Raw genomic sequence first — 23,546 nt, 5'->3', positions numbered from 1 at the left:
TAAAGGCCTTACTGTTTTCACTGTAAACATCTGCCAAGCTTTACGCAGGGAGAGTGTGCGACTGTTTATTATTTACAATAACAGCACAGCAAAATAATATAAAGTTTGAATCTGTTATTGAAAAATATTAAAACATATGGCTTGGTTTGGGTTTTACTGGTGGGTTTACAGAGTCACTGATTTTTTGTGACCTAATATATGTTTATAAGCATAAGTCAGATGTGATTGGGTTGGAAAGGTTCTGAAGAATATTTCCTTTGGATTGCTTGTTGAATGTTTATATTTACTTCTGGAAGTGATTCCAACTAATCCATATGTGTTGATCTTCATGCGTTCATTTCCAGTTGCAATGTGCTGGACTAGTCCCTGGTGCATCATAGGCAAACAACTATGCAACTGTAGGCAAAAAAGATGAGAAGGATATTTTGAATTTGCATTTATTTACGCATAAACAGCAAAAATAAAATTGCATCATCTTCTGATCGTGTGTGTTATTTTTTTGTTTATTTGAACAGAATGCGGGAACGGGGTCCTTGCATTTGCGGAGTAGGTGTGTGGAGTCTACTGCTATCCCTTTGTCTTGCCTCCCTCACACATGCACACAGGAGCCATACAGGTAAGTAAACATGTGTTTGCACATCTGTTTGTGCGTGCGCTTGTGTGCTTATTGCTGTCAGTTGGTGAGAGTGGGTTTACAACACCTGCAATATTGGCTCTATTGTAGATTGCCACTGCAGGAAGCCTCTGTAGCCAATTTTTTCTTGCGTGTTGTAAAGTTGTAGTGGATGGACTATGTGCTACCCGAGGGAATGCTGAGGTCATAAGCACAATGAAATACAGGACCACAGAGGACGGTTTGTGAAGACAAACACACAGAAAGCAGTACTTTAATAAGAGCAAAGGAGAAACAAGGAATCCAGCTAAAGAGCCGTCTCTGTTCTGGGTGCTTTAGTGTCTCTGCTGTCCCATCATCGGTGGGGCAACTTTCAAAAATGCCTGAGGGTTACAGCACTGACAGAGCAGTGAGCTTTGGGGGATTAATCATTGCTGCTTGTGTGATATCCCTCCTGTGCGAGTCAAGCAGCTACACCACTGCATGACCGAGCCCAGAGGCCCTTCGCTGCTCTTCAGTTCATTTCTCATGTGAAGTCTTGGTACATTCACCGTGGTGAAGCTTAGTAATCACCTGTGTTACACTGAAAGTTACACTCCTCTGGGAAAAAGGTTTAATGGGGAGCAAACTGCACCTGTGACCTGTATTTCCACAGCATTTCAGTGCACGTGCCTGAGATTACATCGTTCAGTTACAAAAGGTACTTACACATAGGCCTGGACCATGCAGGAAAAACTTTGAATCGTGATTTTTCTGACCAATATTGCAATTTTGTTTATGATTTAATCTTTTAAACTCCCAACTTCTGCTCAGTGTTAACAAAAATATTTACTTCCGCCAAGGAGGTTATGTTTAATTGGCGTTTCTGTTTGTTTGCTTGTCTGTTTGTTTGTGTTCAAGCTAATTAAAAAAGATAGACAGATTTTCATGAAATAATCAGGAGTTGTTGGAAGAACTGATTAAATTTTGGTGGTGATCCGGATCCAGGAATTTTTTAACATTGAGAGACAGGGCCATTTTTGTGCATGTAACTTCAATGAAAATGGTCGCAGCACTTAGGAAAAAAAACAGGACGAACTTCCAACAGGTTGTAAAATATATCAAAGACTGATCCAGGTAAAGGAATCCTTCCGGATACGATTATCCAGAATATAAAAACAAATAGGGGGTCTTTGGAATTTTCATCATAGGAAGAGAACAAATGATTACAATTTGGGAAGAACTGGAGGTTTGAATGGTGCAATACATCAATACATCCGATTTTACTTCTACCAAGACTGTCAATTCTGTCAGTCATGGGCCCTCCGAGTGCTTTTCTAGTTTATATATGTGAACAAGGAACATCAGCATGAACTGTTGTTTATTCTAAAGGATGCAAACTTTAGATATGACACAAACGCAAGATGCAACCTGTGGCCAAAACACTGAAGCTTGAAGGTTTCACTTCCTCTAGAGCTGGTTTTTAGTTTGTCTTTGTATAAAAAAAAAAAAACCCTCAAAGATTTGATGTTATTTATCCTATTTACACCACACCATGTGGTTTCTCTTCGTGATTTTTCTTCTGCACACAGTGGATATGTAAACCTGCCTTGTATTTGTTCTGTCTTGTTGAAGTGTTGAACCTTCTCACTGGGATAAGTCTGAAGGTTGTGAAGCTCATCCGAGAAGATGAAGGGGGAAGTAATCGACACTTTCTCCGTAGCTTTGCACAAACCCCAGTTACTCTGTCCTCTGCAGCTGCCTCCTCTTCCTCCATTTCACCAGCAGTCAGAAAGTGGAAAATGCACAGAGTGTAGGGATCGAAACAACCAAAAACCATTGCAAATATATTGGAGGCTGAGGTCGAGCAAAATCATGGGGAATTGAAAGACTAGAATAATTTTTTAACTCTCAAAAAGAGTGAGTGCCACAAAATAAGAATAAATATGGGAAAGAATAAGGAATTGAATGAAAAAAATGTTTACACCAATAAAGAAATAGTGAATATTTCTTTTTTTTAATTATTTTATTTTTTATGGAAGCTAAGAGTGGCTGTGCTTGCATGTTTTTTTTTAACATTGTTTTCTCATGACAACGAGGTAGCTTTTCTTGTTATCTTGAGAAAATAAACTTTGTTTTATCAACATAACAGATTGTTTGAATCAGAGCTGCACAATATATATTTTGTGCATCATCATCATCATCATCGCAATGTATGTGTGTGCATTCGGCAGATTGAAGGTTCTACAAAATAGAAAGCAAATGACTTAAATTGTGGGCATTATCTTCTTCTGTTCCACTACAGAGCTTTTCTGTACTGGGATGTCTCAGTCCAATCAAGCAAGCAACAGATGCAACCTGACGCCAGATCAAGAAACATTCATCACTGATCAATACATCCGATTTTACTTCTACCAAGACTGTCAATTCTGTCAGTCATGGGCACAGTCATACCCCCCTTCCCCCTACCCACGGCCCTGGATTGGACTAAGCAGTTAAGAATATAGATGGATGGAAATTTGGTTAGAGCCCACTGTAGTCATCTCGTTATATCAAGAAAACAGTCTTTGCTCACTCGACAAATAATAAAAAAGAACAACAGTCAAGCATGGTCGCTATCGGCTTCCATAATTTTCACATAATTTCATTATTTTATCTTTATTAATTTTTTTGCTGTTTATTTCTCTATTCTTTTACCTATATATACATTCTTTTTTTTTTTTTTTTTTGTCAATTTCCTTGTATTCAAGCTGTTAATAATCGGCTTTGGGGGGTTTCTTGTCCACACTAAGAAGCTGATTCCCACACAAATGATGACGGCTTGCTGTACTCTGAGCCAGTGGGATTTCAGCAAGAGTAGACTGCCTTCACTACTCTAATGGACTAACCCTTTACTTATTTAACTCTAATCATCTGCTATTATTTATTTGTGAAACTATTTCAGGCTGAAAGTAAGCAGTGTAATTGCTCGAGTGCCATTTACATTAGACTTCATTGAAGAATTTGGTTTGAATTATGTAAGACGCTGCTCTGTTACCATTCTGGCTATCATAACATTCTTCAGCCCATGATTGCAAGCAGTCATGAACATGCCGTCATTACGATCTGCTCTGTGCACCCTGCACATGTAGGCTGCGGTTGAATAAATTTTCCCCTGAAACGAAGATATAATCTTTATGGAAAGTGACAATATTGAAAGATCTTTACAATATATTAATAATGGTGTTTAAAATTGAGATTAACTGTTACATCAGGGAATTGGGACATTCCTAGATGGCACAGGCCAAAAACTGTAGCTCCCAGACTAGCGATATTATCTGAGAAAAACTGTGGCTGATGTGTAAATGTACATAAAAATATATATTCAGTTATTAAACTAAATGATTGCTGCCCAACAAGAAAGCTATGTTCTGCTCTGTCATAGACACACGTGACTGTCTTGCTCATGTCCAGCATTGTCCATGTGGTGGGTTAAGAGGCTTTAGACTGACTCCAAAAATATTAACCATTCTGATGTTCCATTTACAACTATTATATATAGAACAGAATATGTGAACATGGTAAAAAGAGACAAGACTTGGGACTTGTCTGTAGCATAGGTTTTAAGAATAGCTGCTGAATCATGGTAGTAAGTTTTAACTGTAAAATATGACTCAGATAAAGCAGAGTAGGTTTTATTAGGCTAACAATGACTGTACTGTTAATGTGGTGTGTGTGCTCATATACACGCTGGTTCGCCTCGCTAACCAGAGCTGCAACTGCTTCAATTTCCTTCCACACTTTGTCGTTCTTGACAGTATAAGGTATGAGGTAGAGGACATATGAAAGAGACAAGGGTTGTGCCGCCAAAGCTCAACAACATTTGTGTTAGTGTTTGATTTCCACAGTTCCAGTTTGCTTTGGTTTTTACCTAAAGGAAATGGAATAACACGTCATTTCATGCAACGTTCCAGTTGGTTGGTTTGTAGAATTAGGTCATAGCAGCAGAATGATCATCATGGTTTGTTTTTACACTGTGTACAATTTGTCTCTGAATATCTTTAATTGCAAAACCATAATAGTTGCAGTGTTTGAAAATAAGTATAAGTTAGTTCATTTTGATAAATTATATTATCAGAGTTCTTTTATGTCGCTCATCCTTCATCTTGGCCAGCCAAACATTGCACACAGGGCTTTTATGCAATGTTAAGACTCCTCCCCTATAGAAAACTGGAGTAAAATATTTGAAAAAACACACGTTTCTAAGTATCCAATAATTGCCAAATCCCCCATGCTAAAAACAATGTGAAAAATATAGTGTTAAAAAATAATGCTGTGACACAGTTTTAATGAGTACAACTTATATTTCCGTACGTTTTGCTTCGACATAGCAGTATGTGAGACAGGTTCTGGAGGTTTGTGAGAAAAGATGAGAGGAAAGAGGCCACAGCTGTAAGAGAAAAGGTGTCATCCTTCATTAGGACTTCTTGCCAGCACACTCAGTGCTTTTGGTGAAGCAGGTTTTTTTTTTCTATTTTAGCAGGAACTGCATCCCACTACTTTCCCACCCTCACTTGATCTAGCACTGTGGAACTTTTGTTTTTTTCCCTAAAATCAAGCCTGTACTGACAGAAACGTGCTTCGGGTCTGTTCCCAAAACTGTAAAATGAAAAAAAAAAAAGACAAAAAAACCCACAGAACTTCTTAAAGAATTAGTAGATGATGAGCTGAACAGCTCTGCGAGAAAAGTGTGTATTTGCAGATGCATTATGTAGAAAGGGGAATGACACCAGTTGTATTTTCTAACAGAGAAGAATTTAAATGGTCATATTAATGATTAATCGCAACATTTTTGATGTCCTGCATTAAAATATGTCTGGAAGACCACTTTGTATTGGTATGAGGATTTTTATTTAAATCCAAATAAAGTATTGATCTTAGACAGACATGTTCTACTCCTTTGGCCTTCTATAAGGAAATTGAGACTTTCTTACAATGTTATCACTTTTTGGAAACAACAAAGATTTTTTTGTGCGAGCTTTTGCATCTGTTGAGTGAATGTGTGTCCTTGCTGGACTATGAGGCTCTGTGTGTGTGTGTGTGACTGCCATTGTTTGGCATTATCACTAGCTCTCAAAGAGAGATTCTTAACAGGGCAAGGGCTAAGATTTTCATAAAAGGAAGGATGACAAAAAGACATGAAGAGGCTTTATGTGCTTTAACAACCTGTCTGTGACTGATGTGCTTCTGTCCACACAAAGCAATTTAAAAATGAAAAACTGCAGGTGAAAAGGATACATAAATATATTTATATTCTTTCAAAATTGCTTCTTTATGAAGTGGTGTGTTTGTGTATGTGCCTGTGTATGTGTGTTCCAGTCAATAAGTTGAGTGTAGAAGAAGTTGTAATCAAGGAGTGACATATCCAGTTGCAGTTTGACTGAGTCGAAAAAGAAGAGATGAGTAATCAGATAATTACTAAATACAGTCTCTTAGACCTCCTCTTTGGTCACCTCACTCATACAGTTCACACACAAACACACTCAATTTTTTGCATGCACTATAAGTCCATTAAGTGCCTAAATAAAACAATACTGCAAGAACTGACTGTTTCCAAATCATTAAAATGAATATTTGGCAAGAAATTCCATAGTAGGTTTCTGTTTTTATACATGGCATTTTACATATCCCTGGCAGCCTTGTGTATCTTACATGATCCACTGATAAAAACACAATGGCAGAGGAGAGAGCAATAAATGATCAGTTTCCACCATATTTCAACTGATCATTGTGGAAAGGCTCAAAACAACCATTTTAAAGCTAATGTTTGATAAAGCTGTATTTCTGGCCACATAAATATCTTACTAGAGAATGGTTTTCTGTGATTAAAATTCATAAATGTAAAACGGATCACAAAGGTACGTCATGTTGATTTGATTGATTTGTTTGAATAAAACAGAAGACAAAACTGAAGTGCAAATATTTGTCCTATAATCAGACACAGCTTCTAACCTTTTTTATTTTTTTGGTTTTTCAAAAGGGGATTGCATTAATATTCAACATATTCAACATAGTGCTCATCCCTAAGGTGACTTATGGAACTAGATGACTTCTCATACAAACAGGCCAAAAATATGGAAAACTGATCGTTTTTTATTTTATGACACACAAGGAAAAGATAATATGCGCCCCAGTGACATATTAAGCTTCAACATATATGTGAGTATGTAGTGTATAAATGTGCGTATTATCTTTACCATGTTGTCATATTTTTCCTTCATATTCATATTTGTATAAATTAAAACAGAACAGGGAAAGATGTCTTGCTTTTCATGTTTTCTTCCTTGTCTGATGAAATCACCATTCTGTCTTCTTCATTTACACGTAAACTTTATTATACACGTCTCAACATGCATACAGATGCATGCTTCATGCCAAGACCGCAGACCTCTAACAGTCTTAGTATCCTCCTTCGATGAAGATATCTTGTTTGGAAGAAAAGTCCAGGCCTTGTTTAAATGTCTCAGCGGCTTTGCCAATAGTGTTGGAGAAACAGCTTTGCTTGGACTTTGAAGCCATCGGAACAGTGATTACGCTGATCACTTCACCACACACTGTCGAGTCATTGATTCTCAGTCTATAGGCTCCGGTCTCCATACATCGCCTCTGATTAGAGGATAGTGAAGACTTAACTTAGTCTGAAAGACATTGTGACTGCCAGAGAGTGGAAAGAGCTACAAAGACACAAGTCTATGAGTGCTACACCACTCTGTCAAACATGTGCATTCAGTCAAGACTGCGTCGAGAGCACATGCAAACACACACATATGCAGTATACACAAGTACATTTGTGCACAGTCAGAGAGGCCCTCTCATGGGATGTGTGTAGACAAGCTGTCTGCCCTCCTTAGTGGCAGCTCCAAAGTGAAGCTTCACTTCATGCTTGGTCTACAGCACAGCTCCATATGGATTGTGAAAAGAATCAAGCTGAAAATTACAAATGTGACATTTTTCAGGCTGAAAACCATCCCAGGAAACTCTTGCACTTGTAATTCACTGGTAAAAAGCTTGAAAACACATCACTAATGCATTGGATGAGTACAAAACTTTAAAATCAAGCAACGAATTTTAAGAGGGGATATGATCACTGCAGACCTGCTTTGATTATCTTAAAACTAATTTACTCATTATTAGGTTTGGCCAGCTGATATAAAAACACACACCACCAAACAGCAATGTTGCTTTTAAGTTTTTGTTATCACGATCATAAAAAAAAAAAAAAAAAAAATCTCCCACCATCAAAAGAGTTTGGACATTTGAATTGCTACCAGTATTACCATATGTACATGCACGCAGTGGAAGTTGCCAGATTCAGTAAAACTGACTTGCCTTTCAGACATGAGGGCTCCTGACCATCTTCGGAAAGATTAAACACTATTACTAAATTTATGGGTTCTAAGCATAGACTGTATATAAAAGATGGATGAGCTAACCCTGATATAACAGGAGCTAACTAGCTAACGGAGGTAAGCAGGCTAAAGCTAAGTCATGTTGTTAACCGGCTAAAAACTGCGGTTGTTCTACATTCTTTTTACTTGAAGCGGGAGATCGGGTACCTGTCAATCAAAAGGACACACCCCTAAATATGCCGAATTTTGAGATTAAAATACTTTTAAATGGGGGAATTAGAAAAAAAAAAAATCACTCCCCTCACCGTAGCCATAAAGGTAAACCTGAACTATCAAACTGATTTTTGTACCAGGCTGTAAACATGTTTATTTCTGCTGTGAAGTTGGCCTTTTTAACATGGGAGTCTATGGGGATTTGCTCAGTGTTGGAGCCAGGTCCTAGCAGATGAAGGGGGGACTGCAGTTTTATGCACTTCCGCATAGGCTTCACTTTTAACCACCGGAGGTTGCCGCTTGGTTCTAAGGATTCTTTGTGGGCATTTTAAGGGTAATCATACGTTTAAAAATGAAAGAAAAACATCCATCATGATCTCACCCAGGTGAAAGATTTAGTCATGTTGTGCTAAATGGCAATTGAGTCAGTGGGTTTGAAGAATGGCTGCTGACATCTAGTTACTGCATAATAAACTTTTAGTGTTTCTATGATTTATCCTGCACTACATGTTGCTTATATCATGATAACTGGCATATAGATTTGGCGGTGATTTTTAGAGTTTCTCATATTCTGGAAAACAATACTTAATAATTTCCATAAGTTTAATATTCCAACTTTACATAAGTGAAACATTTTTAAAAAAGTTTACTTCTTTTTTTTATGTAGAAAAATTGACAATGCTTGCTTCAAGCCATTTAAAATGAGAACTTACAGTAGAGTAAGACTCTGTGTCTTTTCGCACAGAATATGTGTAATATGCAGAAGCAAATCTGACATTACATTAAAAATTAAACATACAGTAGTAATAACAGTAATAATTAGCAGCTTGATATAAATGCTGGTTGAAATAGTATTTGTGAGTTATACAAAAATTTCAGACTTTTTATGCTAGTCACATTTCATTTAGTTGTGCTGGTTTCCAGTTAAAACAGATTGTGAGACTCGTTTCATTAAGTCAGCTGAGATGCATGTTATTTATGATCTGTCCATTTGTTCATCATTATGGGTGTTAGATAGCCTTGAGCCCACTTTTTCTCTTTTTTTCCTCTTCAGTTGGTGTTGTTTACAAATTTCAAGTAACTAAATTTGCATTGACTCACCTTCACCATTCAGTGTGTCCTTGGTAGCACATGTATTGTTCTATCCATGTTGTTAAGGAGGTGTATCTGATAACTGGCCCTCTGGCCTTCTGTGGCCAAAAAAAAAGATAATCTTCTGTGTTCATTCCTTCTCACACGTGTCTGTCACATATTCAAAGGATGTCAGGATGACAAAATAGATTTCTCAGATTGTCAGGATGGCTGCCTGTTTGCTAAAATATTGAACAAGAAAATCATAAAACAACAGAAATGTTTTTCTCTCCGAGAGGGGAGTGTGTTTACAGATGTTATTTTCTACCCAGTGCAGTAAATGCAGGTCTATGAATGTAGAAAGGTGATGCCAGACAACAAGATGCACTCTGCTAGGCGGAAGTATGATTCATGGCCTCTGCCTGAAGAACTACGGTAACAAATAAATATAAGTGGACTGGATGTGACTGGGTTACTGAAGGAAGGCCAAGCAAAATGCATAGATCTTACTGTGTACTTGCATATTCTGCACTTGCCCGTGTGTTAGGCTGTGATTGTAAATGAAAAAATCTTTTCAAGAGATGGAAAAAAAAGGACAAGCTATATTATATTCTGAAGTATGTTTAACAAAATCTAATGCAAATGTATGACATGTTTCATATATTTATGGATGTTACCATATGACCCTAATAGGATGAACAGGTAATAGCAAAAAAAAAAAAAAAAATACATGGATAATCAGAAAACATTTTCATGAATGTAGGAATAACAACTCATCATTAGCATAGATGTTTAATTTGTTCTGTGTTTTACATGCCTTTATTTCCTCATAAACATGAAAAACAACGTAAAGCTAAACCTAACGGTTAGTTGTTTGAGCTATTTATCCATTATCTTTAATGACATGAATATAGTTAACATTAAACCGTGGCTTTTAAACAATGTTTTTAGGATTCCACAAATTTGAGAAAGCAAACAAATAACATGAAGCTTTGTCTTGACAAAGTGCAAATACTGATGTAAACTGAATAGATAAATATAAGTAAGGATTAAACAATGCTGTGCGTTGTGGTGTTCTCGAATTGGCGTCGGGCATTATAACCGTCTAATGCATGCTTTTGAGCTGTTTAATCCGCTTATGCCATGGTCCCTCACAGTAACATTTTATAACAAATTTGTATTTCTTTTTTACAACATTTGCTAAATAAACAAAATTATGCGAACTATTGCATGTTGGCCTGGATGTAGTTTTTATGCCAAACAACCGCTGTCAGGCTACAGCGCATTTCTCTGATTCACCTGTTAAAATACAGCTGATCTGATTGACACGTTGCTACGGTGACGCCCCGTGACGGAGGGATATTAGTGATTTAACGCGCCGAACTACGTGTGCGTTTATACAAAAATAATGCAGCCAGTTGTCACTGACCATGGTATTACCTATAATGTAGTGAACTTCCACAACCTACTGCAGTTATTCTACAGAGCTTTAAGATGGGAAGAGGCTCTCGCTGCTCGTTCATTACAGCAACGGCAGAACAAAATGTGCCTTCAAGTCAGTCACCAAAACACCAGAAAAGTCTCTAATAAGTACAATAAAAGTTGCTATATTTGTTGCTACTGACATTCGATTGGCAACTGGAGAAAGCAGGACAGTAAACTGCAAAGAGAAAAATAATCGCACCCTTTTATGTTCATGATCGTAATTGAAAATAAAATCCGATTAATCGCCAAGCTCTACTATCAATTAAATTAGGATAGGATTACACGTATACTTAGACCATTTACATTGTCAGGTTTTTGTAAGACCAAATATCTTCCCCCTTCTGGCCAGTAAATAAAAAAAAGAAAAGCATGTTTTAAAAAAAAAAAAAAAAAAAAAAAAAAAAAATCGATCCACAGCTGTCTGTATAACCGCGTTGTGAAGCACATTTATAAGTATATCAAACCTTTAGGTGGCAGTAGCACCCTCAATCCTATCCAGTCAGATAGGATTAGGGGTAATTAGGATTGCAGGCATGCAAATGGAGTATTTGCAAATCTGGTCAGACATTTTTTAAAGAATCAGTCTTTAAGGCTTAAATCTGCGTTTTCATGGTTGAAAGGCCAAATCGGAGAAGAAAAAGATCTTCATTTTTATAAAATACCCTAAACAAGCCCTTACAGTTTCAGCACAAAAAAATGACTTTGTTTCGTCAGTTTTTTTCTGTTGTTCCTCAGACAGACTAATTCCACACAACATGCTGGTGTCAGCGAGTCAAAGTGGTGTAACTGAATACAGTGGTAAAGTACGCTCCACCTAGTGATGAATCTAGCAACTTTTTTTTCTCTAAAAACTGACAGAACTCAAGGTTTTTCTTCTATATGCAATACACACAGATCTGTGCCTGTGTGCCATGTTGTATGCATGGAAGGGCAGTAACTTGTGATGAGCCACATCCATATTTGCATTTGTAAGTCAGACACTGTGCCCAGTGAAAGAAAAAAAATGAAGGAACATTGTAAATTTGTTTCATTCACACATCAAAATGTGTAAATTTGAATATTTGTTGTCAGTTATGTCTCTATGTCCGGATACCAAATAATTTACTTTAACTTTTCATTCTTGGATTTAAGTGTGGATAGAAAAAACAACCAGATCTATTACACTTTGATCATTTACACTTTGTAACAGTTCTAGTCCCTGTCTAATTGGTGTAAATGGAGAGTTTCCTTTGACTACACAGTAAGATTACCTTATTGGGGCCCTCTCATTGCATTCATTAGTGCAAATCATTTCCTGTTAGCTTGCCAGCCAACCCTACACAGGCCCATTTTGGTATCTGCGTGATTTCTTCAGCAAAAGCAAAGCCTCAACTGACCCTCCAGCTTTGGTTAAGCTATTAGATGGAACTAAGACTGTTAGCAAAGCTTTATTTATCTCTCTGAAATACATAGCTGCTTGAGACCTGAGGACAAGTTATGCATATAATGATATTAGTATGGATTAACAGTTTAACTAAAAAGCAAGAAATATACATTATATATATATATATATGTGTGTGTGTGTGTGTGTGTGTGTATATTTGAGCAACAATAAAAGGGTTTGATTAAAAAAAAAAAAAAAAAAAAAAATTACATAATTTATTTCCCATGAATCCCACATCTGTTGCCCTTTTGAGTTTTCAATTTTTCTACTTTACCATGTTGTTCTGCTAACACTGCTCTCTTACCCCCGTTTCATATTCTCTCTTTCTTCCTCTTACCAACTTTTACTTTATTTCACAGCTATTAAACCAGGAAATTTCAATCAGGTAGCACAGCGTGAATTTCTGCAGGGGCAGGAGAGAAAGAGTGAACTTTTATTTAATGCAGCCATTCTTTCTTTTCTCTTCTCCACCTCCATCTCATCTCTCTTTTCTTCCGCAGCTGAACTCAACCTCGCCTCTTTATAGTTTATGATTCAATTTCCAATTTGTCCTCTGAGGTATTTGCCTGGTGGGTGGTGCACTGCTTTTGTTCTTATGTTTGTACAATACTTGCCTCTGGTGTTCATTGGATCACAGGCTTACACACACACACACACACACACACACACACACACACACACACACACACACACACACACACACACACACACATTTTCAATTCTGTGTCTGCAGTTTTTTGGTTTTATTTTACATGAAAGTCACACTGAGATTGGAATTGCCCTTTCAGCTCAGCTGTACTGCAATACGTATGACCAACACATACAATTTCCTTTTAATAGAGTGAAGGATGACCAGAAGATCTTTCTTTCAGGCTTTTAGGTTTGTGGTTTATAATAAATTGCAGACAGAAAAGTACATCAGGTTTTATCTTGTCCTGAATTTACTTTGGAATTCAAACACATCTTGAGGTGCTCTTTATCCTGGGAAAACAAAATATAAATTAAAGATCAGACAAAAAGGTACCTCATACTCCAAAGTAAAACAGTTATCCCATAATTATTGGGAGTTGTCACAAATAATTCAAATACTGCCCAATCTTGTTTAAATGAAGGCAAAGGTTGTACATTTATTTCATCACAATTCCCAGCAGTGTCTCTACTTGTATTTGAGCAACCTCTGAAAGCATCTTTCCCCTGTGTGTGTCTTTGAAATTTCTACTCTAGTGTGCAATCTTTTGTTTCATATTTGGAACCCCAGGCACCCTGATATGAAACACATCAGAGTTTGATGAGTTTGAGAAAAAGTCACTGCAACACTGTATCCAATATTCTATTTCCTGTTGGAGCTTATATTATTAGCATTAGCTCTTTTATTAAGTATTTTGTCTGATTTCTTTCACATTGCCACACTTTAGATCAAGGACATCATTTCTGGCTGTAACACGTTTCAGTGTTTGTCTCTCTAACTAATATCTCAGACTCGAGGGGGAAGCAGTTGCCGTTTTATGCTCTTAGAAAACACATGATCATGTCCGTTTTGTTCCATACAGTACATTTTTTTTTTATTTTTCAATTTGTTTGTACTCAAATTGTGTCATTACACCCGGACTTGCATGCCATACAAAGTCATTTTGTGTCCCAAACTGCTAACCAGATGTGCTACATTCAAACTTCAACCAGATGTTTTTTTTCCATCCATTACATGCTTATTCCAGTGCAGGCTCATTGGGCAGGCTGGATCTTCTTGGTGATAGACCAGGTATTTGATTTAGCAAAACATAAAAAAAGATTTAGAAAATAATAACAGCAACAGAATAAAAACATTTGGAGTAAAACTGTATTGCTATCCCCAACCCCTAAACACCTCTGGTGCCGGCTAGTTGTGGGCAGGTAAAGCTGTGATTAAAGTTGGGGTTTGTATGTGTCCCAAAAGGTAAAATATGAAATGTTTCCCATGAAGCTGAAGTAGTTTGCATTAACACACTTCTTTTTATTCCCATTTAAACTTTTGTGATCACCATTGACCACATGCAACGAGAAGCAGTTTGAGAAGATACACAACATTTGTCAAGAATATATCACAATGTCACAATTATTTCATGGGAAGCGGTTATAAAAAAAAAACATTCAAACTTTCTGTGCAACAGATTTTTGCATAAATTGTTAAATATTGCACAGTTTGATTCTGAAAAAGATGAGCTAGCTCCATCATTCCCTGTAACTGGCTTGAAAATATTTATGCTGCTTTTTGTTGTAATCACATTGATTCTTCGGTCGTCATTTCTTATTAGCTCCTATGTTTGATTTCTTCTTTTTGATCTTTAATTTGTACTTTCATCTTTGTTCTTCATCTGTTCTGTTTTTATGCTTTTTAGTCTTTTTTATATTCATTGTACAGCACTTTGGTCAGTTGCTTTGAGCGCTTTAGAAATGGTACGGTATCAATGGTAGAATCGGGCAGTCATAATTGATAATGACACATAAATGAAATAAGTAAAGAAAACCTGGAACAGTCATGTTGACATATCGAACAGCTGCTGACATTTTGTTGTGTTACCTTGAAATGAGTCACTGTCTAGAATTCTTTTCCAGTTCAGGTTTATGCTGTGCTGGAACTCTTCCTGTCAGTGTTCATACAGTTGGCAGGGAGATTTCTGGATGAACAATTCGAACACAGAACCAATCTACTATATGTTGGTTTCCAATTTTCTTCTTTGTAAGCAAAAAAACAAAACAAAAAAACAAAAAAAAAGAGAACCAAATGCAAATGTTTACAATTGGGTTAGTTAATAATTACCATACAAAAATATGTTTCCAAGAATTTTGCTGTATAATTTGTAAACAGCACATCAAAGCATTTTTTCTGCCTCCTTGGGGTCCATTTACCCCTAGTTTTTCTCTTCTTTTCCATCCCCATGTAAACAGTTTCCGATTTATAGTCGCATGAGAATCTATAAATAACCAGGTGTTGTGAAAAGAAACAAAAGGCTGGACCTTGCTGCCTTTTGAAGTATTTATATATTTTTTCAGAAGGTTCGGTTTTTTGTTTTCTATGGTGTTTTTTCTTTTCATTTAAAGACACACTAAATGACTTCCAACTTTTACAGTGATGTGCCCTGTATTGACATCTAATTTAGCATCAATCTTGAATCCTGCTTCTACTCTGAACTCTCTCCAGCCAGAAATGCATGTTGTATGTGTGCACGTGTGTGTGCATCAGTGCATAATTGTTTGTTTATTTAGTTTATTGAGTAGGGGCCGTGGATTATGGAAGAATATATACATAGTAATAAACTGTAGCTCCTTGAGCTAATTTCCATCTAAAGTAATTAAAACGCGCAGAGATACATTACACAGGAAAAGTGCAAAGCACATATAAAGACAATAAAAGGGTACATTGCAAATCAAAATACTGTAAAATAGTCAATATATATATATTATACATACATATTATTGGAGAAATACTACAAATTAAGCATATGTTTAGCCTATTGTAACCCCTGCCTACCATACATACCACATTGTCCAGTAAAGTGAATACAAACACACACTTTTACTTTTTCTAGTTAAGGTTAAAAAATTAAAAATGAAGAAATAATGCTGTCATCTCTGCTTTTTAACATATGTTTGTGTTTCTGTGTAAAATATTTAGAATTTTAGCATATTTGTAATTCTGTTCCATTTTATTCTTGCTTTACGTGAGAATGTCAATAGTCCTAATGCTATATAGGACGAATGCCATATAATGCATACAAAATAGGGAAATAATGATCAGGTGTGTATTGTTACATTAAAAACTTTGGTGTATAAAGACTTGTGTTTTTAATATACCATAGTTGTGTTTCTTACATAAAATACTTGGTACTTTTTGCATGAAATGTGCTTTATTGATTTATAAATTAATTAGCTTTTCACAAAATTTGATGATATGGACAATGAAATAAAGCATATGACGAGGCAGAAAGGCCAGTCCACTCAAAGGTCAGTGTACAAAGAAGGAAGTAATGTAATAATGCAACTGACCAGTTTTTATTTGTAATACTGATTTGATTTAATTATTGACTTTTTAAACTAACATAAACCAACATTAAATTACACATATCCACGGTATAACCATCATGGTAGAAGATGCAAACGGCCAATAATTGTTAATGGAAACGCAGTTGAAAATTAGCACTTGATGCAAGAGACGTGTAAAGCAGGAAATGGGTTCATTTTACACAGAAAATATTTGTTGTGCTGAGTAGAGTAAAAGCTTGGTTTTTGCTCATAAATGTAATGTGAAAGTATACCAAAATATGTGCAAGACTATGTAAATTCTGGATGTTCGAGTAAAGAGCAGCAATTCATTTTATGTAATCTGAGATGTTGAATACGTCACTGTATTGACAACGCCCCTGTTTTGGTTAGTATAAGGTTAATGTTGATGCGGTAATTAAGCATACGATTGTCATTTGTGTGAGGTAGTGATCTCTTTGGAAAGTAGCTTTAGTATTCTTATCAGCGACTCCAAAGCCATGCTCTGATGGATGGGTTGATCTTTACTTTAGTGATGCACTGTGATCAATGCTGATGCAAGGAAAGAGAGCATGACAGAGAGACAGAGGAAAAAAAGGAGGGAGTGTTAATGTGCTGCCTCTGCAAATCTCTCTTATGTAGTCTCTCACAGTGTCCCCCTCTCTTCCAGTCTTTTTGCATTAATCCTTTCCTCTCTCAGTGGGTTTCTAAAGTTTGTTGATCCTGTCAGTATCTGCATATGCTGCACTCTCACCAGCATCACTGCCTGAGCTAATGGGACACAGTGTTTCCATGCGTATCGCACGCTGAACAAGGCAACTTTCAGCAGATTACTAGATTTAAGATTAAATACAGAAAATTGAGCTTGTGAGAAAATGTGTGTGTTTTGCACGTTGCTATCCAGTTCTGGTATTTAAAGAGGACACAAATATCATGTTTATCTAACTGCTTGGGCAGGCCTCTCATGTAGCCTAAATATGTTTAAGAGGCTTTCATTTTTAGTCTTTTGCTGTTGTGAGTTAAATAAAACAGCAGTAATGCAGCTTCACTAATCCTCTCACACAACTAATCCCAGCAAAACCACACTGTAAACACTCTGTGGGCTGCATTAAAACACCAATCACTCAGTCCCTCATGGGGTGTTTTATGCTTATTTTGGTTCAGATTAATAGAAACAACTATATATATATTTTATTTTTTTATTTTTTTTTTTTATGCATGGAATAGATTCTGGAAATAACAGGGGCCCTCTGACTTTTGTTGCTTTTTCCCTGTGGTAGTTTGTGTGTCTTTTTAATGTATCTTTATACTGATGTACTGACAGTGAATCAATACAAGACTGTGTGCTCGGGATAGGCAGCAGCCTTAGAAAAGGATGACCTATGTATAGTTTACACCCTTTACACAGAGGTCGTGATACAGTAGATATGAGTCATTTCCATCTTGTGTGGGCTGCTTTGAAAGGGGTGCATTAGTGCATTGCTATTTGAAAGTTTCTGCTTAACTCTGCATAAATGTTGTAAAACAAGATATTTTTTACACAAGCTGTAAGACTAAACGAAGAAAGTCCAGGCAAAAAAAAGCAAGATTTTTTAAGTTTCATGATTTTCCATTGCTCATTCATTGTTCATTTCTTTAAGTAGCAAAAGTGAACCTCCAGGATTAAAAGTTCATTTGAGGATATATTTTCACTCAGGTCTTTTCAAAGGGTGGGACTGAGTTGCTTGTCTAATTTTAATAACAGTGATCTATAAAAGTCTAAGCTTTAAACAGCAGGTTTGTGGAAATCAATGCAAAGAAAATGAGGTTTTTGAGAAGACAATACAAAGATTTGTTGACTTTAATCAGTCAAGGAGATCCACCTCTGAGATTGCAATGCAACAATCAAAATTGGATACAACTGGGATAAACTCTACACCAAAGACAACAAAAGATCACCATGAGAGTAAGATTTGGTAAAGATGCACTACAACACTTTTGCTATTTTTTCAGAGATACATCCCCTTTTGACAGCTAACTGTGTATCTATCCTGCATCCTATCTATATTGTGTATTGCAGCCAGTAAAAGATGATATTATCTTGACACTTATCTAATCTCCGGTTCCATTTCTTCTCCTCTTTCTGACAATCTTTGTTCACATTTCTTTGCTGAAATAGCCACAGTGTACATTCAGAATGGGCAGTGTGTTCTTATATCTGTATGCTAGCATGAGATACGGTGTGTAAAGCTAGTCTCAGCATCAACATCATCCAGTGTTTTGGATGAAAAGATTGTAGAGTGCAGCTTCTCAGCCTAAGGATGCTGCTGGGCAGTGATGGCTCCAGAAATGCACATAACAGATGGGTTATCCATGTATCCATTTTCACTTCTCTTATCCAAGGTAGGGTAGCAGTGGCAGCTGATCCAACCAGGACAGCCCAGACTTCCTTCTTCCTGGCCACATTTGGCAGCTTATCAAAAGAGGATCTTAAGGGTTTCCCAGGCTACCTCACCATTAAGGTGTCCAGGAAGCATCCTAACCAGATACTTAAGCCACCTTATCTGGATCCTTTTAATGTGAAGGGGCACCGGCTCTTCTCTTAGTCCCCCCTAGATGACCAAACTACTGAAATTAGCCTTTTGATGAGTTCTTTCTACTTCAACAACACACCAAAGTAGAGTCTGCATCACTGCAGATGTCAAATCATCCAACTTGAACTCCTCTACTTGGCACAGGATCTTGGGTACCCTATCCTGAAGGAAAACACCCCCTTTTTTTGGATGATGACACGGGTCTTGGATTTGGAAGAGCTGATTTTCATCCCAACTGCTCCACAGGCAGCTGTGAATCACTCTATTGAAAACTGAAGATTACGGACTGTGAAGCCAACAGAACCATATCCTTGCAAAGAACATAGACCTAATCATGATGCCACCAAACCAGATCCCCACACCCATCTTTGGAAACAAATCCGGCATACTACCCACAATTCGGACCAACCTCTAGCACCCATCACACAGACACCAGTAATATGCAATTTTCCTGGAGCTGCGCCACAGGAATACCTGGGGGACATGGTCAAATGTCTTCTCTAAAATCACTAAACACATGTTGACCAGAAACTGCTCCATAGCTGATCTGTCAGTCACTTCGCTGCACCTCTCAGACCACTTTCTGGTCACATTCTCAGCCCTTCTCTCTCATTGCTCTCAAGAGGCTCCAAGGAGGGTTTCCTACCGCAGAAACCTGAGATCTCTAAGCCCTGTACAACTGTCTGACGAGGTTAACTCTAACCTCCCCTCTAAATCAGTGCGGTCTTCAGCCAAGTTTTGCAGTTCCTCCATCAGTCTGGCTTTTGGCAAGGTCATTCCACAGAATCTGCTCTCCTGTTTGTTACCGATTCCCTCTGGCTTGCCAGATCCACTGGTCAATCCTCAGTCCTGATACTGCTGGATCTGTCTGCTGCTTTTGACACAGTCAACCATCAGATTCTCCTCTCCACACTCTCTGAGCTTAGCATCTCTGGATCTGTCCTCTCCTGGTTCTCGTCCTTACTCTCAAGAAGTTCCTCCAGAGTATCCTGGTGAGGAGAAGTGTCCAGCTCACATGAGTTGAAAACCGGGGTGCCTCAAGGGTCAGTGCTCGGCCCTCTTCTCTTCTCACTATACACCTCCTCACTTGGTGCAGTCATAAGCTCTCACAGCTTCTCCTACCACTGTTATGCTGATGACACTCAGCTTTTCCTCTCCTTCCCTCCAGATGACACAACCGTCTCAATGACAATATCAGCTTGCCTTGCTGATATCTCTGCATGGATGAAGGCTCGCTACCTTCAGCTCAATGTGTCCAAGACAGAACTCATTGTCAAGACAGAACCTTACATCTGCAATTAAGTGTGAAGCTTGACTCTATCACACTTGTTCCTATGTCTGCTGTCCGAAACCTAGGTGTCATGGTGGATGACCAGTTAGCCTTTAAGGTCCATGTTGCCTCTATTGCCCATGCTTGTCGATATGCTCTCTACAACATCAAGAGAATCAGACCGTATCTGACAGAACACACAACTCAGCTTTTGGTTTAGGCTCTGGTCATTTCACTCATCTATTACTGCATTTCCCTACTAGCAGGCGTGCTTGCATACTCTGTTAAACCTCTGCAGATGATCCAGAACACCGCAGCGTGTCTGGTTTTCAACCAACCCAAACAAGCTCATATCACTCTGGTGCTAATTGCACGTCACTGGCTTCCGGTCGCAGCACGCATCAAATTTAAAGCTTTGCTTCTGGCTTACAAAACAATAACTGAAACGGCTCTTGTTTACCTTCACTCCTTAATCCAGACCTACACTCCCTCTCGACAGCTACGTTCCACCAGTAAAAGACACCTCCAATATGTGGGACTAAACCACTAGCCAGACTCTTTTCCCTCTGTTGTGCCACGATAGTGGAATGATCTCCCAAACTCTGTCTGCTCTGCAGAGTCCCCGTCTACTTTTAAGAACAAGCTGAAGACTCATCTCTTCAAGAAGCACTTCCACACTTAGTTTAGCTATATTTGTTGGAAAGTTGGAGAACTTAGCCCAGTTCTTTGCAACAAACATTATGGTATTAATTCTTTGTACTTTAACATCTGTGATTTTTTGGGGTGGGAAGGGTGAAAACAAAAAAACAAAAACAAAACAGAAAAGCCCGTAGCAGTTTGTATAAGGGTCTGCGTCCCACTGGACAGATCACTAGCACCTTCCCACGATGTCCTCTACTGTTTGATTTTGTGTTTGTGTTGTTCTCACTTTTATGTAAGTCACTTTGTATAAAAGCAACTGCTAAATGACTGTAGAATAGAATAGAATAGACTAGTTGGGTGCACTTCCATGCTCCACCCAAGACCCTGAAGAGGGTGTAGAGCTGCTCCACTGTTCCAGCGGTGGGATGAAACCTACACTGCTCCTCCTCAATCTGAGGTGTGACCATCTAACAGACACTCAAAATCTATTCAGGGGTCTTGGAGAAGAGAGGGCAATATTGCCAAAAGCTGATGATGATATTCTATGATATTGATGATGATGATAGCTCATGATTTTATTCTAAAATATCCAGAAAACAGATGATATTGATGTCTTTGGCACAATATGTCACAGCAACAATAATATTCTTCCACTGTTTGTATGACAAAAGGTGTACATGAGTGTCCTGAGTTAACTTATACCCATCATATATACTTATTATGTGAAGCTATTAATGTATTTTCTTGTGATTTCCAGATTATTTAAATATAGAAATACAAGCAATTAATTTCCCAAGTATTTAATTATGAAATACTTTATTCTAATTAAAGGAAAATGTGGCCCTCAATATTTGTAATCAACTGCTTCAGTGTAATTAAGAGAAACATTTCTAATTTACAAATCAGCTAAACTGCCAAAATGATCACTTACTAACTGCTATGCAAGTCAGTTGTGCCCAGAGAACTAACAAAAGAATATACAAATAAATATGTATAAACACAGTCTATACATATTTATCAAAGCTTGTACCACTTTGTAAAATTACACAAAAGCGTTTTATTTTTATTTTTTTGTTTTGGTGAAAGGGGGAAGGAAAATGCTTATCAAACAAACAAAGTTAAAATATTTTTGCATTTCTTTTTTTCTGTTTAGAGTCAAACTGTGCAACTGAGTTTTGGTGTAATTCCTCTAGTGTCTCCAAGGACAAAAAAATACAAGCTGCCTGAAGCAAATACAGAATATTTGCTGTGATGAAATAACTCTGCTGTTTTTGCTTTGTATAAAATAATAATATCTTTAAAAAAAAAAAGTTTCTAAAGTGTGAGATCTGAGAGCCTATTGGATATGCACAAAGAAAAGTCTGCATGGCAGCATTTTAAAGGCTGTGCTGTTCTACACAGGTGTTTGCAGTTATTTAATGATTAGCCTTTTGCTAAGCGTGGACTGAGGCAATGCTAAATTACAAAAATATTCCAACTTAAGAAGGAAAATAAGTAGTATAATAAGTAAACACTCACTCACTATATATATATATATATATATATATATATATATATATATATATATATATATATATATATATATATATATATATATATATATATATATATATATACACTACTCACAAAAAGTTAGGGATATTCAGCTTTTGGGTGAAATTTCACAACAAGCCTAAAATGCATTCAAACCTGTACAGGTGAACTTAATGTGATCTTCTCTAAGCTTTTAAATGCACATGTCCAACTGTTAAATGTTTCAATAAATTTTGCACAAGTTGCTGTTCTCTAACAAGGAGCTTAACGGCAAAAATCATGGCAGGTGTGTGATCCTTGAATTGACCAATAAATGTCCTGGTTAAATTAGAGCTGGTGTTTAAACAGTTGTCCTCATCATGCTGTTCACATTTTGACATCATGAGACCAAGACGACACCTAACAATGGAACAACAGTCCCTTGCCATTGCGATGCTTCAAACAGGACGTTCTCAGACAGAAGTGGCCACTGAGCTTGGAGTGTCACAGAGTGTCATCAGCAGGTTGCAACAGAGATATGGAGAGACTGGAAGAGTCACAGAAAGGCCTAGAAGTGGACGTCCTTTGGCCACATCCTGTGCTGATGACCGCTACATTGTGAACACTGCCCTGAGAAACCGGATGATGAATGCCACTCAACTCCAGGCACGTTTAAGAGAGGTGAGAGGCACCCAAGTGTCACGTCAGACCATTCGAAACCGTTTACATCAGCGTGGTCTGCGTGCTAGACGACCTCCACGGGTACCTGACCACACCACCAGGCACAGGCATCATCGTCTTGCATGGGCCAGGGAGCATTTACGCTGGACGAGGAACCAGTGGGCCTCAGTGCTGTTCTCTGATGAAAGTTGATTCACACTGAGCAGAAATGATGGCCGGCAACGATGTTGGAGACGTCAGGGAGAGCGCTATGCATCAGCCACTGTTGTCACCAGGCGAGCTTTTGGTGGTGGCGGTGTTACAGTGTGGGCAGGGGTGTCCACTTGGTACAGAACTGCCCTACACTTTGTGAATGGTACAGTGACAGGCCCATACTACCTGAATAACATCATTAATCCAGTGATTGTGCCCCTACATGAACAGCACAGGCCTAATTTCATCTTCATGGACGACAATGCTCCTGCTCATCGAGGCCGCATCATCAGGGAACGGCTGTTGGAGACTGGTGTACCTCAAATGGAATGGCCTGCACTCTCTCCAGACCTGAATCCCATTGAAAACCTGTGGGATCAGCTGAGCCGTCGTGTAGAGGCTCGAAACCCTGCACCCCAGAACCTCAATGACCTGAGGGCTGCCCTTCAAGAAGAGTGGGATGCCATGCCTCAGCAGGCAATAAGTT

The 23,546-nt window shown here is 37.9% G+C and overlaps 1 protein-coding gene across 1 annotated transcript in view; it reads left to right on the top strand.

Annotated features, from left to right (window-relative positions):
• Positions 1-516: 516 nt before the first annotated feature.
• Positions 517-23,546, top strand: part of LOC306754488 (chemokine-like protein TAFA-2) — a gene marked incomplete at both ends in the record, with an annotated part of 58,473 nt that continues 35,443 nt past the window's right edge. The window contains one exon of the mRNA XM_079238507.1: positions 517-616. Within this exon, the coding sequence (XP_079094633.1) occupies positions 517-616 (100 nt within the window). The remainder of the gene's footprint in view (positions 617-23,546) is intronic.

Source organism: Telmatherina bonti (assembly GCF_933228915.1).
Source record: "Telmatherina bonti genome assembly, chromosome: 4".
NCBI classification, from domain to species: domain Eukaryota; kingdom Metazoa; phylum Chordata; class Actinopteri; order Atheriniformes; family Telmatherinidae; genus Telmatherina; species Telmatherina bonti.
This window is presented reverse-complemented; position numbering and strand designations above follow the sequence as displayed.